We start from the raw sequence: 26,083 nt of genomic DNA, 5'->3' as shown, positions 1-26,083 counted from the left end.
TCATCTGAGTACCTGTCACCGCCCTTCAGAGTACCCAAATACCAGTCACCAAACCATCAGAGTACCTGTCACCAGGCCATCAGAGTACCTGAGTACTTGTCACCAGGCCATCAGAGTACCCGAGTACCTGTCACCAGGCCATCAGAGTACCCGAGTACCTGTCACCAGGCCATCAGAGTACCCGAGTACCTGTCACCAGGCCATCAGAGTACCCGAGTACCTGTCACCAGGCCATGAGAGTACTCGAGTACCTGTCACCAGGCAATCAGAGTACCCGAGTACCTGTTCCAGTCCATCTGAGTACCCGAGTACCTGTCACAGCCCATCAGAGTACCCGAGTACCTATTTGCAGCCCATGTCTCATAGAATATACGTTGGGGTGTTTACTTTCCAAAATGGGGTCATTTTGTGGGTAATTTCACTGTCCTGGTGGTCCAGGACCTTCAAAAGTGTGATGGGTAGGAATGAAATAAGATGTGTCATTTATGCTCCTAGAACGCCTGAACGTACTACTTCAATGTTCGGCCTCTCTATGTGGCCAGGCTGTGTAAAAGTCCTACACATGTGGTATCGCCATACTCGGGAGGAGTAGCAGAATGTATTTTGGGGTGTAATTTTTGCTATATACATGTTAGAAATATCTTATAAATTGACAATTTTGTGTAAAAAAAAAATGCGTTTTAATTTTTTTCCACATATTCCAAAAACTTCTGGAAAAAAATGAACCGTTCAAAAGACTCATTATGCCTCACAGATTATACGTTGGGGTGTTTGCTTTCCAAAATGGGGTAATTTTATGGGAAATTCCATTGTGCTGGTACTCCAGGGCCTTCAAAAGTGTAATAGGTGGTTGAGAAATGAGATGCGTAATTTTTGCTCATAGAACGTCTGAAGGTACTACATCAATGTTAGTGCTCTGTATGTGGCCAGGCTGTATAAAAGTCTCACACACGTGGTATCACCGTACTCGGGAAGAGTAGCAGAATGTATTTTGGGGTGTAATTTTTGCTATATACATGCTAAAAAATGACAACTTAAAAAAACTCACCATGCTACTTACTTAATACCTTGGGATGTCTACTTTGTAAAAAGGGGTCATTTGGGGGGTATTTGTACTTTCCTGACTAGTTAGAGTCTCAAGAAATGAGATACACCTGATGTACTGAAGGCCTGATCAGAAGTGATCAATTTTCAGTGATTGGCACCATAGATTGTAGACTCTATAACTTTCACAAAGACCAAATAATATATACTAATGTGAGTTATTTTTACCAAAGATATGTAGCAGTATAAATTTTGGCCAAAATTTATGAAGAAAAATTACTAATTAGCAAAAATTTATGACAGAAACGAAGAAAAGGGCATTTTTTTCACAAAATTTACGTTTTATTTTATTTATAGCACGAAAAATAAAAAACCCACTAGTGATTAATTACCACTAAAAGAAAGCTCTATTTGTGTGGAAAAAAGGACGCAAGTTTCATATGGATACTGTGTTGGATGACTGAGTAATTGTCATTCAAAGTGTGAGAGCGCTGAAAGCTGAAAATTGGTCTGGTCAGGAAGGGGGTGTAACTGCACTGTACTGAGGTGGTTAAAGATAAAGATAAAAGATAAAACAGAAACATAACTTCAGGGGCTTTATTAAATGGGCAAAGCACAGAATAAAAATTCACTGTGGATGACTTATAAAATACCTTCATTCCCAGATGGAAATATAGATTTTGCGCATTACATAACATGGCTATGCTACAATAATCTAACCACAATTTAACATCTCCCACCCCTCCATCCTATTTGGTTTCTCTTGGACCAAAACAGTATTTGGGCGTAGAGATGGACAAACTTCCGACGGGGCGTTTCGCGAACGCGGCCGAAAATTCACGAACCACAAAGTTCGCGGCGGGCCCCATTGACTTCAATGGCAGGCGAACTTTGAAAACCTACAGGTCATATTTCCAGCCACAAAATAATTACTAGCTGTGCACACATAGTCCCACCACATGGCCACTGACATAACACATGCATGAAGTGAATCTGGGATCGACAACTACAAGCATTCTTTTTTTATATGTGAAATATTGACAATTCAGGACTCGGGTGCGCATGAAGGCAATGGAGGAGAGGAAAGGTCAGGGTAGGCTATGAAGAGGGTGCAGAAGATGATCACCAGCACCGTGATATAGAACACTGACACCAGCACTGTGATAGAGTGCACTGACACCAGCACAATGATATAGAGCACTGACACCAGCACTGTGATATAGAACACTGACACCAGCAACGTGATATAGAGCACTGACACCAGCACTGTGATAGAGTGCACTGACACCAGCACCGTGATATAGAGCACTGACACCAGCACAGTGATAGAGTGCACTGACACCAGCACAGTGATATAGAGCACTGACACCAGCACAGTGATATAGAACACCGACACCAGCACTGTGATAGAGAGCACTGACAGCAGCACTGATACCAGCAACTCACTGCTGGGCACCAAAAATATGACACCCCTCAACCTCTTCAAACAGGGGGGTACGGGCATATAGTACGGTGTGCTTTTTTTGTACAAGGAAGTGAGCCAAATCTAGAAAAAAGGTCTGTGTGCTCGATTAAATAAATTGTTTATAGAGATATACATGGTCTACTGGTCACATGTGTTGAATTCCTCAGAGATCCAGGCCTCATTCATTTTTATAAATGTGAGGTAGTCAACACTGTCGTGAGCTAGGCGAGTGCGCTTATCGGTCACGATCCCCCCTGCTGCGCTGAACGTCCTTTCGGACAGGACACTGGAGGAGGGGCAAGCCAACAGTTCCATTGCAAATTGGGCAAGCTCTGGCCAGAGGTCAAGCCTGCCCACCCAGTATTCCAGGGGTTCATCATTCCTCAGAGTGTCCACATCGGCCGTTAACCAGATGTAGTCGGACACCTGTCGGTCTAGGCGTTCCCTGATGCTGGATCCGGATAACACCTGTCGATGGGTCGGCTGAAGGAATGACCTCATATCAGAAGTCACCAACACATCTTCATACCGCCCTCTTCTTGCAGGCGCTGTTGGATTGGTACCTGCAACTCTTTCTCTGGGAGTGGGAATTGCTCCTCTGCTAGCAAAATCAGAATGCAGCATTTCTCGAAGCAAGGCCTGGAAGTGCTCCATTCTGACAGCCCTCTATGAAGGCGGTAACATTTCCGCCATTTTGTGTTTGTACCGGGGGTCTAAGTACATTGCCACCCAGTACTGGTCCTTGACCCTTATGCTTTTTTTACGGGGGTCCCTGTTAAAACACTGGAGCATGAAGGCCCCCATTTGCACTAAACTGGAAGCGGTGTGGTGGCCAGACTCCTGCTCATCATCCAGGATAATGTCGTCCTCCTCGTTCTCCTCTCCCCATCCACGCACAACAACAAGGATCCTAGAAAGGCTTAAAGCATGCTCTTCTTGCTCCTCCTCATCCGTCCCGGCACCATCCTCCTCTAACTCATCTTCAGACTCCTGTTGTTGACTTGTCTCAGATAGCGTAGGCCCCCCTGGAAATTCATCCAGCATTGCGACTTCCTCATCTTCCCACTCCTGCTCCTCCACAGCTTGATCAATGACACAACGCAATGCACGCTCCATAAAGAAGGCATAAGGTACCAATGCCACTGATGGCGCCATGGCTGCGACTGACCAGTTTGGTGATCTCATCAAATGGCCTCAGAAGTCTGCATGTGTCGCGCATGAGCAGCCACTGGCGCGGTGAAAAAAAACCCAGCTCCCCAGAACCTGTTCTGCCGCAGAGTTCCTACAGGTAGACATTAACTGCACGTTTCTGCTGCAGCAGCCTATTAAGCATATAGAAGGTTGAGTTCCATTGCGTCGGGCAATCGCAAACAAGACGTCTGACCGGCAGATTGTGTCGTCGCTGAATGTCAGCAAGGCGAGTCATGGCCGTGTAAGATCTTCTGAAATGGGCCGAGATTTTCTTTGCCTGCAGCAAGATGTCCTGGACCCCAGGGTATTTGACAAGGAATCGCTGCACAACCAAATTTAAAAGGTGTGTCATGTATGGCACGTGCCTAATTTTTCCCTGTTTCAATGCACTAAGCAGATTGGCACCGTTGTCACACACCACTTTACCAACTGTCAAATTGAGCGGTGTTAGCCACTGATCTGCCTGTGAACGCAAAGCTGAAAGGAGTGCCGGGCCAGTGTGGCTCTTGGCTTCCAGGCACAACAGACGCAGCACGGCATGGCAACGTCTCACCTGGCATGTCGAATAGGTTCTGGGGAGCTTGGGCGGTGCAGCGGAAGAGACGCTAGCAGCGGAAAAGGAGGAGTCAGCCGAGGAGGAGAGAGAGGAGGATGGAGCAGGAGGAGGAGGAGAAGAAGAGTCAGGCCTGCATGCAATCCGTGGCGGTAAAACCAAATCTACACGGGTGCCACGGGTTACATGCTTGACGGCCGTCAGAAGGTTCACCCAGTGGGCAGTAAATGTGACATACCTTCCCTGCCCGTGTTTGCTAGACCACGTGTCTGTGGTCAGATGTATCTTGGCACCGACACTGTGTGCCAGAGATACATTCACTTGCCGCTGAACATGGCCATATAGCTCTGGGATGCCCTTCTGTGAGAAATACTTCCTTCCTGGGACCTTCCATTGTGGTGTTTCAATGGCCACAAATTTTCGAAAGGCCTCCGAGTCCACCAGTTTATATGGCAGTAGTTGGCGGGCTATCAGCTCTGACAAGCCAGCCGTCAACCGTTGGGCAAGAGGGTTATCCGGCGTCATCATTTTTTTACGCTCGAACATTTGGCCCACGGAAGCCTGCCTTTTTGCAGAAAAACGTGAGCTTGGCGTGATGGAAGGTGGAGTGGAGGACAATTGTGAGGAGAGAGGAGAAGGAGAAGTAGAAGACGAGGCTGGACGGTGGGAGCCTGGACAGTGGCTTTGTGGGTTCCGCTGCTCCCACTGGGCTTGGTGATGGCAGTTCATGTGCCTTCTTAAGGCGGTCGTCCCTAGGTGAGTGTTGGGCTTACCGCAACTTATGCGTTGACTGCAAAGATTGCAGATGGCAACACTATTGTCATTAGTGGACACATTAAAAAAAGCCCACACTGCGGAGCCATGTGCCAGCGTCCTGGGAGCACCAGATGTGACCGTACATGGTTGATGCCTCGCTCCTGATACAGTCGCAGTCTGCTTTGTCCCTCCTGTGCAATCTAAGTTCTTGCTGCTTCTCCTCCCTATCTGCTGGTCTATATCTCCCTCTGAACTCCCCTCCTTTTCCTCTCTTGTGGGCACCCACGTGACATCACTAGACATGTCATCATCGACGTCACCTTCCCCACCGCTATAATTAGAGATCTCGGAGTAGGCAGCAACACCGGGGACCAACCTCCTCCTTGGACTGATCTGGGTGCTGTCGTCAGACTGCTGAGTGGCGGTTGTTGCTAACTCCTCTTCCTAATCCAATGCCAAGAGTGGCTGTGCATCGGAAAAGTCTTGATATGGATCGGAAAATAATTCCTGTGACTCAAGTGTAAGGTATATGGTGGTGGTGGTGTTGGTGGTAGTGTCTTTGGGGGTGCACATAGCAGAGACTGAAGACGAGGGTGCAGATCGAGAGGATGAGTAGGGTGCAGAAGAGTAAGGCCGCGTACACACGGGCGGACTGTTCGCCCAACTTTGTCCGTCCAACAGTTTCGGCAAACAGTCCGCTCAAAATTAGCATGGACAGACATGGCCACACACGACGAACGAACAGTTTGCTGAAACCGTGCGCGATGACGTGAACGGCACGTACGACGGGACGAAAAATACGACGTCCTATACACTGCATTATAGCTTTCGGCGTGAAAATCCTTTCTGAGCATGCGCGCAACTTTGTTTGACGAACAAGCCTACACATGAGCGGACTGTTCGCTGAAACAAGGTTTCAGCGGACAGTTTTTCGGAAATTCCGAAAAACCTTGTCCGTCCAACTGTCCGCTGAAACTGTCCGCTGAAAGCCCACACACGAGCGGACTGTCTGCCCAAACACTGTTCAGCGGACAAAGTTGGGCGAACAGTCCGCCCGTGTGTACGCGGCCTAAGGCTGAGTGAGCCACTCAACCAAGTCTGGTGCGTCCTTTGACGTAATCGCACGCAACCTCTGCAATTTGTCACTTTGGCTCAAGTCTGTTGCTCCTGCCCTACCCCTACCACCCCTGTGGAAGGGCCTGCCTCTTCCTCTGCCTGTCATTTTTTAAATGACCCTGTGACAAAAGTCTCTAGAGAAGTGCAGTATGTATGTGGAAGAAGGTATATAACACCCCGCTTCAATATGTCGTTTTTGGGGGCCACTGGTCTATCACACCAGTTATAATACTTTTTTTTGGATTGCGTTTGTCACTCTTTGTAGTATCGCTGCAGAACCGCTCAGCAGTCACAATGCTGCACAGTGGAAATGCACTATACTATGTTTTCTATATGTGCAAGTATTTTATACGTGTATTATACAACTATATACTGCACACCAAATAGTACACCTATACCAGTCCTTACAAGGACCTTTGTGGACCGAGTAGCTAGTGATGTGCAGACTGTACCTCAGTTCCTACACTGATAAAGGACTGCTGCAGAATAGGGCAGCAGTCAGCAGTAGTGCACCAGCACCCTATATAGTGTACACCTATACCAGTCCTTACAAGGACCTTTGTGGACCAAGTAGCTAGTGATGTGCAGACTGTACCTCAGTCCCTACACTGATAAAGGACTGCTGCAGAATAGGGCAGCAGTAGTGCACCAGCACCCTATATATTGTACAGCTATACCAGTCCTTACAAGGACCTTTGTGAACCGAGTAGCTAGTGATGTGCAGACTGTACCTCAGTCCCTTCACTGATAAAGGACTGCTGCAGAATAGGGCAACAGTCAAGTATAATATTCTTTCTATATTTGGAAGAAAGTATATTATACGTGTACAACCCTATATACTGTACTACACCTATACCATACCAGTCCTTTAAAGGACCTTTGTGGACCTAATAGTAACAGCTAGTGATTAAACTGACTGTCCCTGCTGCAGTGACAAAAGACAGGCTGCTCCAATCACAAGCACAGCAGTGCACTGAACCCTATATACTGTACACCAATACCAGTCCTTAAAAGGACCTTTGTGGACCTAATAGTAACAGCTAGTGATTAAACTGACTGTCCCTGCTGCACACAGCGTCCTGTCCCTCTCTGCACTGACAAAAGACAGGCTGCTGCAACAATCACTAGCACAGCATTGCACTTAACCCTATATACTGTACTACACCTATACCATACCAGTCCTTAAAAGGACTTTTGTGGACCTAATAGCTAGTGATTTGTGTCACTGCAGTCTCTCCCTGCTCCACGCAGCAACCTCTCCCTATAATGACACAAGAAAGAATGTAAAATGGCCGCCAGATCGAGTCTATTTATAAGTTAGGGGGAATGTCCAATTGTCCATTTGCTGAAATGTCTCCATTGGCTGTCCTGTACCCCATGATGGATGTGTCATCATGGGTCAAAGTTCTTTCACACTGTAAACACATAAGTCCGCCGGGCGAACAGCGGCAATAGTCCGCCAACCGCCGGGCGAACAGTTCGGCCATCCCTATTAGGGCGGTCATTTCTGCATTGGCTCAGCCAACATGCACAAGACATGTAAACATGGACAGCTAGTTGTGGTTAGAGAGATTTCCCCTCACATTCTGTCTTGCTGGCAGCGAATTATGTATTAACCACTTCTGGACCGCCCACCACATATATACTGCAGCAGGGTGGCCCGGCTGCGCAAAATCATGTACCTGTTTGTGATTGTGTGCATGGGGTCTTGGGTGAGCGCTGCCGGCGGCCCACTCCCGCTGTGATTGGACACAGTGGGAGCCCATCATCGAGTCCGCCGGCCACCTGCGATTGTTCAGAGGAAAGGCCAAACAGCCGCCTGCTAATGTAAACACGGCAGACCGCCGTTTTGTTAGTGAAGAAAATGGATAGCTAATCATAAACACAGATCGATGTCTTCCTCCAGTCACAGCATCTCCCCCACAGTTAGAACGCACCCCTTAGGAGCACAACTAACCCTTTGATCGCCCCTGATATTAACCCCCTTCCTGCCAGTGTCATTTTTACAGTGATAGTGCATTTTTTAGCACTGATCACTGAATTGGTGTTGCTGGTCCCCAAAAAGTGTCACTTATGCCGCGTACACACGATCAGATTATCCGGCGGACTTGGTCCTCCATCGGTGAGATTGACACCTCGTGAGCCCCGTCGCCTGGTGTGGATTTAAAGGGGAACCCCTACACCAAAAAAACAGCATGGGGGTCCCCCAAAGTCCATACCAGACCCTTTTCCGAGCATGCAGCCCGGCCTGTCAGGAAAGGGGGTGGGGACGAGCGAGCGCCCCCCTTCCTGAGCTGTACCAGGCCGCATGCCTTCAACATGGGGGGGTGCTTTGGGGAAGGGGGGTCCTGCGGCCCCCCCACCCCAAAGCAGCTTGTCCCCATGTTGATGAGGACAAGGGCCCCCTTCCCCAAAGCACCCCCCCATTTTGAGGGCATGCAGCCTGGTACCACCGGGGGGGGGGGCGCTTGCTCGTCCACACCCCCTTTCTTGACCAGCCGGGCTGCATGCTCGGATAAGGGTCTGGTATGGACTTTGGGGGGACCCCCACACCGTTTTTCCGGGTGTAGGGGTTCCTCTTTAAATCCACACCAGGCGACGGGGCTCGCGAGGTGTCAATCTCGCCGATGGAGGCGGCGGCATTGACTTACTTTACTAGTCCCGTCTACCTGGAGTCACGTTTAAAATGAATGGACTTTACTCCATGTGTGGGCAAGTCCGTTCATTTCAAAAGTACAGCGGACCCCGGTGGATTGTCTGCCGGAAAAGTCCGGTTCATGTGTGGGCGTGTGTGGGCAGGTCCGCTCGTTCGGAAAGTCCGGCGGACCTCTATTGCAAAGTCCGGCGGATTGTCTGCCGAACTAAAAAAAGCATTCTTTTGACGCTTCTTCTCTGTGACAGTTCTTATATAGCTGAGGGCGGGGCCACCTGGTGACATAAACAGGTGACCCCACCCCCCTTTGACGCCATGGGGGCTTCCCTGTGGTGTCAGAGTGGGCGGGGTTACTCGTTTACCCGTTATTATAAAGTTGGGGTGGCCCCACCCCCAACTATATAAGAACTGTCACAGAGGTCAGAGCCCAAAGCACCCTCCCCATGTTGAGGGCATGTGGCCTGGTACTTTTCCTGTGGCTTGCCAGGTTGCATGCTCGGATAAGGGACCAGTATTGATTTTGGGGGGACCCTTACGCCATTTTTTTTTGGTGCAGTGTTCCCCTTAATTTCTATATCAGACCTGAATATTGGTACAGGGTTCCCCTTAATATTCATACCAGACCCAAAGGGCCTGGTAATGGACTGGGGGGGACCCATGCTCTTTTTTCAATGCGTTTTATCTATATTGCCGAGACCTGACAATTCATTACAGCCGCAATCAGTTTTAAATGACAATTTTTACTTTAGAAATTTAATTTTGCTGGGGTACTGTTCTAAACATGGAAAAATGTGCAACTTTGCAGGCATACTATAGACATCCCCCAGGCACGATATTTAAAGGAACATTTCATTTCTATTGTTTCTCTTTTCACTGCTCCTGAAAAAATGGCAGTCTAAACAAAAAAATTGCATTGATACATGTCCCCTGGGGCAGGACCCGGGTCCCCAAACACTGTTTATGACAATAACTTGCATATAAGCCTTTAAAATTAGCACTTTTGATTATTCATGTTCATGTCCCATAGACTTCAACGGTGCTCATATGTTCTTCCAAATTTTTTGCCTGTTCGGTATGTTCTAGTACGAACTGAACCGGAGGGTGTTCAGCTCATCCCTACTCACCAGGAATGGCGGCGGCAGCACCCTGGACAGGTAAGTGTCCATATATTAACACTATTTGTAGCTGCTAACTTTTTTTTCAGGCGGAACTCTGCTTTAAAGTGGTTGTTAAGCCACTCTAACCTGTATACACCATCAGCACTGCCTCCTATTGTAGTATCCCCCTATGTGTGAGATTTATAAAAATAAATGCTGTAAATGCCTCATTTCACTACCAAGATTGCGATCACATGACCAGCCAGTTTTCTCCATTTCTCCTCTGAGAGATGCAGCGGAGGGGAGGAGAGAGCTGGTTGGTCATGTGATCGCAATCTCGGCTCTTAAATTAGGTATTTACAGCATTTCTATTTATAAATCATTCACAGAGGGGGACACTGCAATAGGACGCAGTGCTGATGGTGTATACAGGTTAGTGTTATGAGAGCAGCATGAGGGGGAGGGGTGGCTCACACACAGACAGAGAGGGGAGGAGGACACAGGAGCAGAGAGGAGAGTAGATAGCAGGCTGCTGATGAAACTGACCACAGTGTTAGGGCTCAATGGCCAGGATACACTGTGGTCAGTTTACAGAGAGGTGGGGAGAAACTGGCAGGATCAGCCAGGTGTTTTAGGTGTTATAGGGGGCCAAATGACACAGGACAGCACTGTGTCATATAACATGCTTTAAACAAATGCTTTAAAAAAACTCCGGGAGGCAGTGGGGGACAGAAAAGCCTGTCACTCTATGATCCATGAGGTCATGAAGAGTCGGACACAACTAAATGACTGAACAACAACAAGAACAAATAAAGTATTTACAGATACCTGGAAACTTGGGGACAGACTGCACCCAATCATTTAGATTTTTTTTATACTATCTAAGAAATGAAATTTATATGAAATATTTAATTTACTTCATTTTGAAGAATTGATACACTTTTATGTATAGAGGTGAAATTGATTTCACATTGGGGATATATTGGGGTTTGTATTTAGGGAAATGTAAATATGTGACTATAAAAGTATTAATATTGTGAATATGTTAATATTTTATGAATGAGAACATAAAAATATTAATAATAAAATAAAGGAACTTACATTGGGGTAGAGGTGGGGTGCAGTTATCGGTGTCGCAGCATGAAATCCCGAACTTTATTGTGCCACCGGTATAGCTGATGCTGCCCATTTTATTACACTTGGTATTCGACACACAAGACAGTATATATGCTGTAGTGCTGGTTGCCTCTGCACAATAATTATCACAGTAGCATTATACAGCTGCAATATATTAATCTAGAAACAAAAACAGCCCCCCCCCCCCCACCCCCGTGCTCAAACCTTAGCAGCACTCAGTCCTCAATATACCAACCAAAAAGACAATATGCCCATGGGACTTTTAGGAGTGGTGCTACTTGAAATGGTACAACAAATTAAAAAATATATAAAAATGATTTCAATTTACATAAAAAACATATACATATCCACAGTTTTGTGTAGAAATAAAAACAGTTTCACCAAAGTGCATTCTAAATGCCAATGTGGTTAGTAAATCATTGTTCATTTGCAGAAGTGGTAATCTCTATGCATTTTGCGGGACAGCGCCCACTTCATCAGGAGACAGTCGAAGTTGTTTTCTGTGTACATCTATGGAGAAACCATGTCAGTATGTAAGTAAGTTAAAAAAAAATCAGTATTTTATAAAAGATACAATGAACAAAAATATAAATTGTATTGGACAGTACATCAGTTTCTGTAAATGGGGTCCAATGATATACACAGGATATACTCACATGGGAGTTAATAAGGCAGAGATCAGTAGCGGCCCATCCACTAGGCGTGCATGGGCACTGCCCTCCCTATCCATGCATCTGGCCCCCTAATCTACATGCAGGGCACCAGATGCATGGATTCCAATAAGAGCAGGGGGTGTTTTTCTCTTATATTCACCGACCGACACAGCTCCTCTCTGTAACAAAATGGGTTGTTAGCCCTATCACTGGAGATTACTAGGCTAAGTTGTAATACAACACTTCAGAAATTTTAGTTCCGCCCAGGGGGCGGTGCCTAGGCTACAATCCCCACAGTGTGCCCTAGCAGCTTCAGTTTTTTTTTTTTTTGCCTAGTGAAGGAGATACACCTAGGAACCCTGCGGGTCCACAGGTCTGTGTTTTTTTTTTTTATGCAGAAGCTTGGCTTTTTGCGCAAGATGAACGATCCTGTGATCTTCTATCAACAGCTGGCTGGGTGACAGGCTGGTTCACTTATCCTTGTAGTCTCCCCAGTCCGGCCATCGGGCGTGTGCAGGTCGCAGCTACGACTCGGCAGGCCACTACATACCTCAGCTCCAGAGGTGGTCGGTGAGCTTTATACTCCGGGGCATACATATGACCGGGCTACTGATGTCTGCGTCACAGTATGCCGGGCCAGTAGACTTCCCTGTACTGATCAGGAGTTGGCTACGATGGAATGTCTCCCATAGGGATGAGCTTCGAGTTCGAGTCGAACTCATGTTCGGCTCGAACATTGCCTGTTCGCCTGTTCAGCGAACAGTGAACAATTTGGGCTGTTCGCGGCAAATTCGAAAAGCCGGAACACCCTATACAAGTCTATGGGAGAAATCTAAAGTGCTAATTTTAAAGCGTAATATGCAAGTTACTGTCCTAAAAAGTGTTTGGGGACCTGGGTCCTGCCCCAGGGGACATGGATCAATGCAAAAAAAAGGCCGTTTTTCAGGAGCAGTAATTTTAATAATGATTAAAGTGAAACAATAAAAGTGTAATATTCCTTTAAATGTGGTACCTGGGGGGTGTCTATAGTATGCCTGTGAAGGGGCGCATGTTTCCCGTGCTTAGAACTGTCCCTGCACAAAGTGTCATTTGTGCAGAAAAAAAGTCTTTTAAAATCACTTGCGGCTATATTGTCGGCTCCCGTAATACAGAAAACACTCAATGAGTGTTCTCTGCATTAGCCGACAATTCATTCATTCATTGATTAAAAAAAAAAAAAAAAGTGTGGGGGTTCCCCTAAATTCAATTACCAGGCTCTTCAGGTCTGATATGGATATTAAGGGGAACCCCGTGTCAAATTAAAAAAAGAAAATGACGTGGGGGTCCCCCTAAATATCCATACCAGACCCTTCAGGTCTGGTATGGATATTAAGGGGAACCCCGCATCAAATAAAAAAAAAAATTTGACGTGGGGGTCCCCCTAAAAATCCATACCAGACCCTTTATCCCAGCATGCAACCTGGCAGGCCGCAGGAAAAGAGGGGGGACGAGAGAGCAGCCCCCCCTCCCTCCTGAACCATACCAGGCCACATGCCCTCAACATTGGGAGGATGCTTTGGGGGTCTGTGACCCCTCAAAGCACCATGTCCCCATGTTGATGGGGACAAGGGCCTCATCCCCACAACCCTGAGCGGTGGTTGTGGGGGTCTGTGGGCGGGGGGGCTTATCAGAATCTGGAAGCCCCCTTTAACAAGGGGACCCCCAGATCCCGCCCCCCCTGTTTGAAATGGTAAGGGGGTACAAAAGTACCCCTACCATTTCACAAAGAAAGTGTAAAAATGGTTAAATAAGACAAACACACTTTTGAAAAATTCCTTTATTAAAAATAAAAAAAATAAAAAAAAGATTCCAGTGGTGCTAATCCACTCTTGCTATCCAGCGATGGATGATCATATCCAGCGATGGGGGATCTCTCAGTCCAGCGCTGTCCATACATCCGTCTTCTGTCTCCAGTGCGGAGACACTGCGGGGATCCCAGCGCTGAAGTTTCTTATATTAGGAGGGCGGGGCCACCCGTCACCTGACCCCGCCCCCTCTGACGCTGGTGAGGGAAGCCAGGGGTTCCCCAGTGACGTATGGGTGACCCCGCCCCCTCTGATGTAACGGAAACCTGCTGGATAACAAGAGTGGATTAGCACCGCTGGAATCTTTTTTTTTATTTTTAATAAAGGAATTTTTCAAAAGTGTGTTTGTCTTATTTAACCATTTTTACAGTTTCTTTAGCGAAATGGTAGGGGTACTTTTGTACCCCCTTACCATTTCAAACAGGGGGGGGCCGGGATCTGGGGGTCCCCTTGTTAAATGGGGCTTCCAGATTCTGATAAGCCCCCCGCCCGCAGACCCCCACAACCACCGCTCAGGGTTGTGGGGATGAGGCCCTTGTCCCCATCAACATGGGGACATGGTGCTTTGAGGGGTCACAGACCCCCAAAGCATCCTCCCAATGTTGAGGGCATGTGGCCTGGTACGGTTCAGGAGAGAGGGGGGGGCGCTCTCTCGTCCCCCCCCCTCTTTTCCTGCGGCCTGCCAGGTTGCGTGCTCGGATAAAGGGTCTGGTATGGATTTTTAGGGGGACCCCCACGTCAAATTTTTTTTTTTAATTTGATGCGGGGTTCCCCTTAATATCCATACCAGACCTGAAGGGCCTGGTAATTGAATTTAGGGGAACCTCCACGCTTTTTTTTTTTTTTTATCAATGAATGAATGAATTGTCGGCTAATACAGGGAATACTCATTGAGTGTTCTCTGTATTACGGGAGCCGACAATATAGCCGCAAGTGATTTTAAAAGACTTTTTTTCCTGCACAAATGACACTTTGTGCAGGGACAGTTCTAAGCACGGGAAACATGCGCCCCTTCACAGGCATACTATAGACACCCCCCAGGTACCACATTTAAAGGAATATTACACTTTTATTGTTTCACTTTAATCATTATTAAAATCACTGCTCCTGAAAAAACGGCCGTTTTTAAAACTTTTTTTTGCATTGATCCATGTCCCCTGGGGCAGGACCCGGGTCCCCAAACACTTTTTAGGACAGTAACTTGCATATTACCCTTTAAAATTAGCACTTTAGATTGTGAACGTTCGAGTCCCATAGACTTTAATAGGGTTCTAAAGTTCACACGAAGTTTAGGTCTGTTCGCAGGTTCTGGTGCGAACCGAACAGGGGGGTGTTTGGCTCATCCCTAGTCTCCCAGCTCTTCAGGACTGGTAAGTACAGCTCTCCCTGTCTCAGCAGGGTTGAGCAGCTTGGCATTCCCTGGGAGGTCGATTCGGGGGCCCCCTCACCCCCCTCTCTTCTCTCCCCTGTTCCCAACTCCCCTCCTTTCCCCCCCTCACGGGGGGGGGGGGGGGGCTGTGCATGGATATTGAGTGGTGTGTGTGTGCCCTGGGCTCTCACCTGGGTTCTGGCTGTGCTGGGGTGCCTGGGTCCTGAGTGCTTTAATCCCGGAGAATGCCTGGGAGGTTTGCCCCTGTGTTGGTGCAGCGCTGTGTCTGCTACATGTTTTCTTTCTGCCTCTCATGGCTTGGCTGGTGGCCATTTTCAGTGTGTGCAAGGGACAGCATGCTTCTGGGCTTCAAGCAGCCATTTTCCCGGTGATTCCCTATTCAGAACACTGGTGGCCATTTTTTTTAAGCCGGACCACGTTTTTTGTGCTCTAGCAGCAGCTCCTGTGCCCTCAGCTTCCTGTTTTGTCATAACAGAGCACTGGGAGGCTTCCTGTGTGATCTGGACTCGTGTTTCAGATCGCTCAGCGATCGTTCACCGATCGTGCTGACGGACTGCCACGAGACAGCTTTGGTCCCTCTGCATCTGGAAGCGCTATGGATCTACAGGCACTGCTGTAAAACAGCACCAAAACTCCTCAGGGCGGTCAGTCTGGCGGGTTAGAACCCCTCAGTCAGAGGCAGCAAGGAGGGTGGAGCTGTCACTGTCCTAAGTCCCCTTCGGGTGGCAGACAGGGTAGGGTCAGCATGGCTTTAGAAACTGGTGTTTCTTCCCCCAAAATCCAGGCAATTGCAACCGGGTAACCTCTGGACTGCACGGTCCCTATGGACACCCTGACGGCGGTCCTCAATTCGTTCGTTGCCAAGATAGAGGCAGTGGGTGGGAAAGTTTTGCAGGCGGCCGTGTAGTTGCAATTGAATATGCAATCAATATTTTTTCCTGGTTTTTCGACAGTATTGTTATGTTAATGCACTGTTGCATTACTTCGCAGTTGGTTGCGGTCTTGGGGATCACTCCTGTTGAGGATACCCGGTTGTTTGGTGGTGGTTTTTCCACGCACTGCTGTTTTTTTGTGGGTTTAGTTTCACTAGTTCCCACTTGCTATGGTGGATGAAGTTTTTATGCTGTTTTTCCCACCCCTCGTTTGGCACTGCTTGGGGGCGTCCCATTTTGTTACAGAGAGGAGCTGTGTCGGTCAGTGAATATAAGAGAAAATAGGATTTTTTGTACTCACCACAAAATCCTTTTCTCTGTAATTCACCGACCGACACAGCACCCGCCCCTCCTTTTTTTTTTCTCTCTTTACGTTATACTGCTTGTTGACGTACTGAGGCTACTAGGGCAGACTGTGGGGATTGTAGCCTAGGGACTGCCCCCTAGGCGGAACTAAGGCCTCATGCACACGAGACGCAGGTGAAAACTCTGCTCAAAAAAGCTGAAACGTGCGTTTTGAAACGCACATTTTGAAACGCGCGTTTTGCCGCGTTTGCATGCCGCGTTTACACGCGTTTAGACGCGTTTGCGTTTATAAGCGTTTAGAAAGATAACATCATGTAGACCCTCCCCAAGCTCTCAAAGCATGTTTTTTTAACTATTTCTGCTATTTTGATCAGAGTGAGCAGAAGCAGCATAGAGAGCAGTTGTACACTTGCATTTGCCTCTCTTTCTGTGGTATATATTTTGAAATGGATCCCATATTGAATATATGTCAGGAAATGCTCCTGATGTTGCTCTTGATGAGACAGCAACGTCATCGCAAATTTCGTGAGAGGTCCAGAGTCAGAGCTCGTCGATATTGGACCCACCAGTTGATGGGACAGCGAATGTCTGTTGGATATTTCACAAACATGTATGTGCAGCTGCGTACCGACCCCGACAAGTTTTTTAATTTTAGCCGGATGTCCATTGTTACATTTGATCCAGAATCCTAACCCTAACCATTCATCCTAACCCTAACACTAACCACTAACCCTAACCCCTAACACTAACCCTAACCCTAAACAACCCTAACCCTAATCCAACCCTTAATCCTAAACAATAACCCTAACGGATAACCACTTACCATAACACCCAACCCTAATGACCAAATTACATTGCCGCAGATGGTCACAGTTGACTTTGAGGCCATGTATCTCTGATGCAGAAAAGTGCATGACATTTTGCGACCCGACTTTGGGGCCCCCTATCTCGGGGTCACTTGATGATAGGATCCTCAAATTTGGATATGTTGTAGTGCTAGATCCACAGTATCTGCATACCGAATTTGGGGTTCCTGGCAATAATTGGCCCCAAGATATGGGCCTCCAAAGTCTCTGATGCAGAAAAATGCATGACATTTTGCGACCCGAATTTGGGGCCCCCTATCTCGGGGTCACGTGGTGATAGGAACCCCAAATTTGGATATGTTGTAGTGCTAGATCCACAGTATCTGCATACCAAATTTGGGGTTCCTGGAAATAAGTGGCCCCAAGATATGGGCCCCCAAATTCGGGTCACAAAATGTCATTCTCAGATCATATTTCTGAGTTTTCAGGTCCAAAAATTGGGTTCCTTTAAAAACGCATATAAACGCAAACGCGGCTAAACGCGGGTGCCGTGTTTAGATGCGTTTAGACGCGTTTTGCGTCTGAAACGTGGAAATTTTTGCGTCTGAACCCATTTTTTTGCTTCTGTAAAAACGAGGTTAAACGCAACTGCATAAAAACGTCAAAAAAACGAGACTGTGTGCATGGACACATAGGATAACATTGAATGAGTTCAGGGGCAGTTGAAAAAAGGGTCCAACTGCATCTGAACACGCGTTTAACTGCGTCTCGTGTGCATGAGGCCTAAAAGTTCTAAAGTGTTGTATTACAACTTTGCCAAGTAATCTCCAGTGATAGGGCTAACAACCCATTTTGTTACAGAGAGGAGCTGTGTCAGTCGGTGAATTACAGAGAAAAGGATTTTACGGTGAGTACAAAAAATCCTATTTTTTTAAATTACGCTATTAGAGCCAGAGGCTCTAGTAGGCTTTAAAAAGGGGTGGGCTTGAGGCACAGAGCACTGTGCTACGAGCCCACCCAATTATGTGACAATAGCAAATGAATATTCGCTATTGTCAAATGGATCTTCCTCCCAGACAATTAGGAAGTGAGTCCTGAGACCCTCACACGCTTGGCTGAAGGACAGGTGATCCTATTGGCTGCCTAGGAGGAGGGAAGAGATTCACGGCATAAGCGGCCATGATGTAGAGGAGGAGGAGCAGCCACCTGTCACCTGTCACACCTAGATGGGGTAAGTGCCTGGACATCCAAACCAACTGCAAGACCGCAGGGGTGCGGTTGTGCAGGTGACCCTATGGACAGCAGGTGGCGGGAAAGAGGGGGTTCCGCCAGACGACCGGGGGTGTGATTTGTGTGCCACCAGCTGACTGGACTGGGTGGTTGCTGCCCCCAACAAAAAAAATCACCAACCGCCATTGGTAGAGTGGCCAGAGGCCAGCTGCAATGGAGGAATAACTAGGTTCCAAAAAAGAAAAAGAAAAAGAAAAAAAGAAGAAACAATGAAAGAATAAGAAAGGAAAAGGAGAGAAAACAACAAAGAAGAAGTGAAAATTAAAAAAAATATATTATAATTAATGCCAGTAAATCACAAATAAGATAAATAAAATACAATAGATTCATTGAAATAAAAAATATTATGAAAATGAACATAAAAATGTAAGAATAAAAATGCAAAACACACAAAAAAAAAAAAGTTGTATTTTTTTTTCATTTTATGCATCTTCTGTTATTTACCTGTAAAAGCCTCCATTGTGTAGATATTCACAAGGCCTGAGACTGCTGTTGGGTGCCATCATCTTGCATTTGCTCTCAGCAGCCCCAACAGACTAAGAGCAGTTACTTAAGTGATACTATAGGCCAGTGATGGCGAACCTTGGCACCCCAGATGTTTTGGAACTACATTTCCCATGATGCTTATGCACTCTGCAGTGTAATGGAGCATCATGGGAAATGTAGTTCCAAAACATCTGGAGTGCCAAGGTTCGCCATCACTGCTATAGGCTATAGCTACATAAAGGTGAGGGGAGGGGAAAAGGAGCTGGGCCAGCAAATATAAGAATTAGACACTCCCAGAAGAGGGATGGCTATGATGTGCAAAGAGAGAGGGGGCTGTGCTAGGGAACCGACTCTTCCTGGAGTGGTTACATTCTCTATGGAGTTCTGAGGCATATGGCAAGTGATCAAAAAAAATATTACTGGAAAGGAAAAACACTGTATGTAATCATTCAGAATACTTTATTTTTATTTGGTTTTACCTGCAACATTTTAGGACAGTAACAGGGGCTCTATAATAGAAACCTGTCATCACATAAACATGGATGCTGCAATTTCTGATTATTCTGCTAAGCCTTGACACCAAGAACACAAGCTCAGGGTCTTCTGCTTGGGGAACATGACTATCTTAAAAGCACCAAGTCCCAATCTCGGACTTTATTGACAACCCAACTGACCCATTGTGTGCCCCTATTTTGTTAGCAGGTGGAATTCTCTAGCATCAAGCAAAAACTAAAATCTGTTTTTGGTGGACTGACCCTTTAAGACATGATAATTTTTTTACACAGTGGACTAGACATGCTAGAGAACTTAAAGAGGTGTTCCGCCTGGGAAAGAAAATGAAAGTCAGCAGCAACTATAGCTGCTGATTTTTAATATATGGGCACTTACCTGTCCGAAAATCGGCTGTCGGGTGCCGCTGCCACCATTCATCATAAGGGAATCTAGTAGTAAAGCCTTTCAGCTTGACAGCCAGTTCCCTGGGCATGCATGAAGCGTGTTACACTTTCTAACTGGCCCGGAGGAGGAGGAGGAGGACTGAAGTTGTGAGGGATGGCGCTGTCTCCAGGAAGTGGGGATGGGTACCTGTCAAAAACAGGTACCCATTCCCCCCTCCCCCTTGAAATGTGCCAAATGTGGCATCAGAGGGGGAGAGGAAGAAGATAAGTAGAAGTTCCACTTTTGGGTGGAACTACGCTTTACGACACCATAAAAAAACATAAAACAAGCATGGCAAAAACAGTACAGCCTTGAAATATTGCACATAAAGTATTAGAGTAAACATATTAGAAGCCTTGAAGCCACCACAAGAGAAACATGGTTGAGACAATACAGCCTTTAAGAATCTTACATACAAGACTATACCTACTGGAGAACCTAAAGTCACCACAAGACAATCTTGGCCAAGGCAATAAAGATTTCAAAGATCAGGGAAACCTCACCAACCCATCGGAGTAATTCACTTTCACTCGCTCTACTTATGCCGCGTACACACGTAGCAGACTATCCGGCGGACTTAGTCTGGCGGACTTTGCGCCGGAGCTGTCCGCCGGACTTTCCGAACGAGCTACTTGCCCACACACGGTACATTTGTAGCGGACTAATACGGCGTACTAAGTCCGCTGGACTATCCGCCGTACTTTTGAAATGAACGGACTCGCCCACACACGCGGAGGAAAGTCTGCTCATTTTGAGCGTGTCTCCAGGTAGCCGGGGCCAGCGACGCTTCCTTCTGGTATGGACTTAAAGGGGAATCCCTACGCCGAAAAATCGGCGTGGAGGTCCCCCCCTAGGTCCATATCAGACCCTTATCCAAGCACGCTACCCGGCCGGCCAGGAAAGGGGGTGGGGACGAGCGAGCGCCCCCCCTCCTGAGCCGTACCAGGCCGCGTGCCCTCAACATGGAGGGGTGCCTTGGGGAAGGGAGGCCTCGCGGCCCCCCCACCCCAAAGCACCTTGTCCCCATGTTGATGAGGACAAGGGCCTCTTCCCGACAACCCTGGCCATTGGTTGTCGGGGTCTGCGAGAGGGGGGCTTATCGGAATCCGTGAGCCCCCTTTAATAAGGGGGCCCCGGATCCCGGCCCCCCACCCTATGCATGCGCACAGACCCTGCCGGAAAGAAATCTCCTGCGTGCATGCATGGGAGTGACGATATGTATTATTTCGATAAAAAAAACAAAAAACGATATATACACAAAAACAGGTAATCAAAACTTTTGTATGAAAAAAATGGGCTAACTTTACTGTTTTTTTTTTTAAATCAGTTTATTTTTTCCAAAAAAATTGCGTTTGAAAGACTGTACCGCGTGACATAAAATATTGCAATAATCGCTATTTTATTCCCTAGGGTCTCTGCTAAAAAGATATATATAATTTTTGGGGGTTCTAAGTGATTTTCTAGCAGAAAATACAGGATTTTTACTTGTAAGCATCAAGTGTCAGAAAAAGATTTAGTCTTTAAATGGTTAAACTGAGAACTCTACACACTGAGTTCAAGTAATTCAGAAGTATAAACATTGTATCTCTTTGCTCTTTTTTGGCAGACTGCCCAGAGAGGAGACAAAGTCATTCCACTGAAGTCTTCAGGCAACTTGCATTGACTTTTATTACAGAAGTCTTTTGCAAGTTGCGCTGAATATATAATCAGCCTTTTTTAACAGCACAATCGGCCGATGCTGATTAATTAAAAAAAGGACAAATATTGGCCGATATATCGCTCGAACTCTCTCTCTATATATATATATATATATATATATATACATATATATATATATATATCTATAGATATATAGATATATATATATATATATATATATATATATAGATATATATCAGCAGGGCAGTGGACAGTGTCAGTAGGGCTGAGATTGGTGATAGTAGTTTTTTATTTATTATATTTTATATTTTTTATTTTATTTATTTTATTAATACGTACCATTTTCTTTACCATATTTTTTACAATTATTTTTTATTCTTATATTTTTTTACAGTTTTTTTAGGATTGGGGGGCTTTGGTGAAATATTAGGGGTCTAATTTATCACTTTTGAGACAGAAAAAGGGACTGGGGGCAGAGATTCCTCAGCCCCTTTTTCTGCAGCCAAGCAGGAGGCGGAATCTGTGCAAAACAGGGTGATTAGGGTGTGCCCAGGTACATCTGGCACACCCTGTGCGCACGCCTATGAGTCCTCATTAAATAATGAAAATAAAAATTGTACTCCAAGAAATATTTTGCATGGCCTACCTTCAGTGGTCTCTATATAGGCCGCGCCACAGCTGTAATCAGGCAAACATGTCTGAGAAGATCCCGTGCAGGAATTTACTCCCTTACATTTGATGCATGAAAGAGAATGACCTGAAAAATATATTAGAATATAAGAGTGAATATTGATTGACAGACAGAACCCCTCGCATTAACACTAGCTTCCATTTATTGTAAGATAGTATTTATTAAAGGTATTTAAATGGCGCCATCAATTCACACAGCATTTTAAATATTGTACATTTACCAGTCCATGCCCTCAAATAGCTTATAATCTAAGGTTCCTCTCGCTTATATACTAGGGGTAATTTACACAGGAGGCAATTAGCCTAACAGCATGTCTATGGAGTATGCAAGCAAAGGGAGAACAAGTAAACTCCATGCAATCCTGCCTAGGATTTAACCTCATAAGCCCAGGGCTGTAAGGCAGAAGTGCCAACCACTAAACCCAAGAATAAAGATGTAATATATTGTCTGGTGATCCAACCAGCAACACACCTAACTATGGCCGTCTTTAATATTGGTTGGACCCCAGGCAAACATTTTATTGAGCCCCCCCCCCCCCCCCCCCCATGTAATTTCGCTCTCCACCTGCTCTGAGACATACAATAAATAGCATCTAGACTAAAAATCCGTTTACTGAATCAGATCAGACAGCGATTGCGTTTGGTTGCCAGAAGTTACAGTGTATCATTACCACTCACTGACTGGCTGCTAGAGGTTACAGCACACATTATGGCTCACTGATTATTTGTTAGAGGTTACAGCACAGGACTTCTGCTTGTTGATTGGTTGCTAAAGATTACTGTACATCAATACCGCTCACTGATTGCTTAGTAGAGGTTTCTGGATATCCTTACCACTCACTAATTGGTTGCTAGAGGTTACTGCACATTATTACAGCTCACTGATTGGTTGCTAGAGGTTACTGCATATCCTTACTGCTAAATGATTGGTTGCAAGAGGTTAGTGCACATTATTACTGCTCACTGATTGGTTGCTAAAGATTACAGCACATTATCTCCTTATTGCCTGCACACCATGGACTGGGGAGGTGAGGGGACCCATCAATAGACAGAAAATTCCTAGGAATACTAGTACTCCTGGTATCAGTGGCAATGCTGCGGGAGGTGGGTGATCAGTGGCAATGCTGGGGGGTTGATGGGATTAGTGGCAGTTGTGGGGGGATAGGATTAGGTGACAGTACACTGTGGCACAGGCGCTTTGAGTGTGCCGTTAGTGAAGGCGATCATGTGGTCACTGACAGCTCCCGCACGCATGTGCCGGAGTGACGTCATCGCTGCTCTGGCCAGTCACAGTGCCGGAGCAGCGATACCCGGAAGTCACTCCGGATATGATGGTGGCAACGGAGGACATGAATGAGGGTCGCTTTGGGGGCTTCGATCTCAGGTAAGTAATTCATAATGAGCTAGTATGCTATGTATACTAGCTCATTATGATTTTGTCCTGCAGTTTGTTTGTTTTTTTGACAGGGTTTACTTCCTCTTTAATGCTGCCACTATTTACATATCAATGCAGGTTATTTACATGTAAACACAGGGCCTGCAGGTGAGTCCTCTGTACACGGCAATAAGGCAGAGCTGGGCAGCATTAGTAAAAGAACTTCACATTGAGATATCGGGACACAGCATGGGACTAATACTTCAAGAGACATGGGAATTTAAACTGGGCTAGTTGGCAAGTATGAGGCAGCTGCTTTGGGCCCCACAACAATGATGGGGCCCAGGACAGCTGCCCCTTTTGCCCTGCCTTAAAAATGGCCCTGCACCTAACTATCTCCTCGACTATGAAGGGAAGTGGACCTTCTCATTCCACAGAGATAGCATAGATGTAGTTCAAAATCTATCCCCTGCTGGGATCAGACATACCTGGTGTTATGAGGACACAAAGCAGGCAGAGAAAACTCAGCAGACCGTCCATCCTCCACCCAACGTGTGCTGTCCTGGTGTCACCTCAGTCACTACTGCTGGAGGTCAACGCTGAGCCTATTTTATATGAAGTCTGGAGGGCGAGAATATGACAATGGTGTGAGGAAACTAAAAAGTCGTCCTTTCAATCAATGTCCTAGATTGTTTTGGAAATATGCAGCAAAACAAGTTAGAAGACAAGAACTTCGAGTTCTATTTGGTAGGCATGAGAACGTAATAAAAAAAAAAAAAAGGCACATGCTTTATCAACCTGTAATATTACCAAAGTCTTCTTAAAGTATATATAAGGTATGCCAAGTGGCCTCACAACCAATGGTATTTAAATGGTATTTTAGCATTCCTTTAAAGTGGTTGTATAGTCATTTTGGGGACTTTTACCTACAGGAAAGCCTATAATAAGGCTTACCTGTAGGTAAAAAAAATATCTCCTAAACCTGTACAGTTTAGGAGATATTCCCTTCGCAATGCACTGCTGACTGTAGCGGCGCATGCGCACAGGGGATTCCCGGCTGGAAGCCCGGCAGACGCCGAACCCTGCCGGGAAGAAATCTCCCGCGCGCATGCGCGGGAGTGACGATATCACTGCTCCGGCCACTCACCACGTCAGAGCCACGATACCCGGAAGAAACGCAGAGGGAACTTATCAGCTCCCTCAGCGTGGATCGGGACAGATGTCGGGGCCTCGTTCTAAGGTAAGTATTTCATAATGAGCTAGTATGCGGTGCATACTAGCTCATTATGCCTTTTCCTTTGCAGGTGGCCAAAAAAACAAAACACAACAGCAGGTTTACAACCGCTTTAATTGTATTTATTGTATTATTTATTTATTTAATTAATAATAATAAAAATAATTAATTTAATTATTTAATTTATTTATTTAATTCATATTATTTATCGTATCTAAATCCAAGAACAAATATGTATTAAATTGCAAATACTTACGAACCTAAAAGTTAAAAACTCAGGAAGTCAGCACAGCACAGGGATGATGGGAACCCTATGAGAATTTTTATGCTTACGAATTTCATACGAAACACTACATTTCTTTAGCGAATTTCGGAATTTCTGATCTAAATTAACAGAAACGTGACTGGTGTTTTGTTCACCAATCAGAGGAAGTCAGCACAGCACAGGGATGGTGGGAGCCCCTCATAATGATAAATTCATCATAACAAACTTTCGTTTTTTGGACGAAAAGTTAACGAAACTAAAGTTTAAAAACCCAGGATGTCAGCACAGCACAGGGATGGTGGGAACCCCTCATAATGGGCACAGCGGGTGTACACTCAGACCCGGGAACTCAGCACAGGGATGGTAGGAACCCCTCATAATGGACACACAGCAGGTGTACAGACCTGGGAACTCAGAACAGGGATGGTTGGAACCCTATGGGAATTTCTATGCTTACTAATTTCATACAAAATATGAAATTTCTTTAACGAATTTCGGAATTTCTGATCCAAATTAACAGAAACGTGACTGGTGTTTTGTTCACCAATCAGAGGAAGTCAGCACAGCACAGGGATGGTGGGAGCCCCTCATAATGATAAACTCATCATAGCGAACTTTCGTTTTTTGTACGAAAAGTTAACGAAACTAAAATTTAAAAACCCAGGATGTCAGCACAGCACAGGGATGGTGGGAACCCCTCATAATGGGCACAGCGGATGTACACTCAGACCCGGGAACTCAGCATAGGGGTGGTGGGAAACCCTCATAATGGGCACAGCGGGTGTACACTCAGACCTGGGAACCCAGCACAGGGGTGGTGGGAACCCCTCATAATGGGCACAGCGGGTGTACACTCAGACCCGGGAACTCAGCACAGGGGTGGTGGGAACCCCTCATAATGGGCACAGCGGGTGTACACTCAGACCTGGGAACCCAGCACAGGGGTGGTGGGAACCCCTCATAATGGGCACAGCGGGTGTACACTCAGACCTGGGAACCCAGCACAGGGGTGGTGGGAACCCCTCATAATGGGCACAGCGGGTGTACACTCAGACCTGGGAACCCAGCACAGGGGTGGTGGGAACCCCTCATAATGGGCACAGCGGGTGTACACTCAGACCCGGGAACTCAGCACAGGGGTGGTGGGAACCCCTCATAATGGGCACAGCGGGTGTACACTCAGACCTGGGAACCCAGCAGAGGGG

General features: G+C 46.3%; 1 protein-coding gene across 1 annotated transcript in view; it reads right to left on the bottom strand.

Annotated features, from left to right (window-relative positions):
• The window catches only part of LOC143933102 (uncharacterized), a 117,321-nt gene extending 93,326 nt beyond the window's left edge, over nucleotides 1–23,995 (bottom strand). Inside the window, exons 1-3 of the mRNA XM_077456042.1 lie at nucleotides 23,868–23,995; nucleotides 21,961–22,071; nucleotides 10,977–11,123 (exon numbers count right to left, since the gene is read on the bottom strand). Coding sequence (XP_077312168.1) covers nucleotides 10,977–11,123; nucleotides 21,961–22,071; nucleotides 23,868–23,919 — 310 coding nt within the window. The 5' untranslated portion in view covers nucleotides 23,920–23,995. The remainder of the gene's footprint in view (nucleotides 1–10,976; nucleotides 11,124–21,960; nucleotides 22,072–23,867) is intronic.
• Nucleotides 23,996–26,083: the final 2,088 nt, after the last annotated feature.

The sequence above is a fragment of the Lithobates pipiens genome, unplaced genomic scaffold, assembly GCF_037356315.1.
Source record: "Lithobates pipiens isolate NorthernLeopardFrog02 unplaced genomic scaffold, aLitPip1_a1.2 Scaffold_27, whole genome shotgun sequence".
NCBI lineage: Eukaryota > Metazoa > Chordata > Amphibia > Anura > Ranidae > Lithobates > Lithobates pipiens.
The sequence above is the reverse complement of the archived record's forward strand: the minus strand, read 5'-3'. Positions and strand labels throughout refer to the sequence as shown.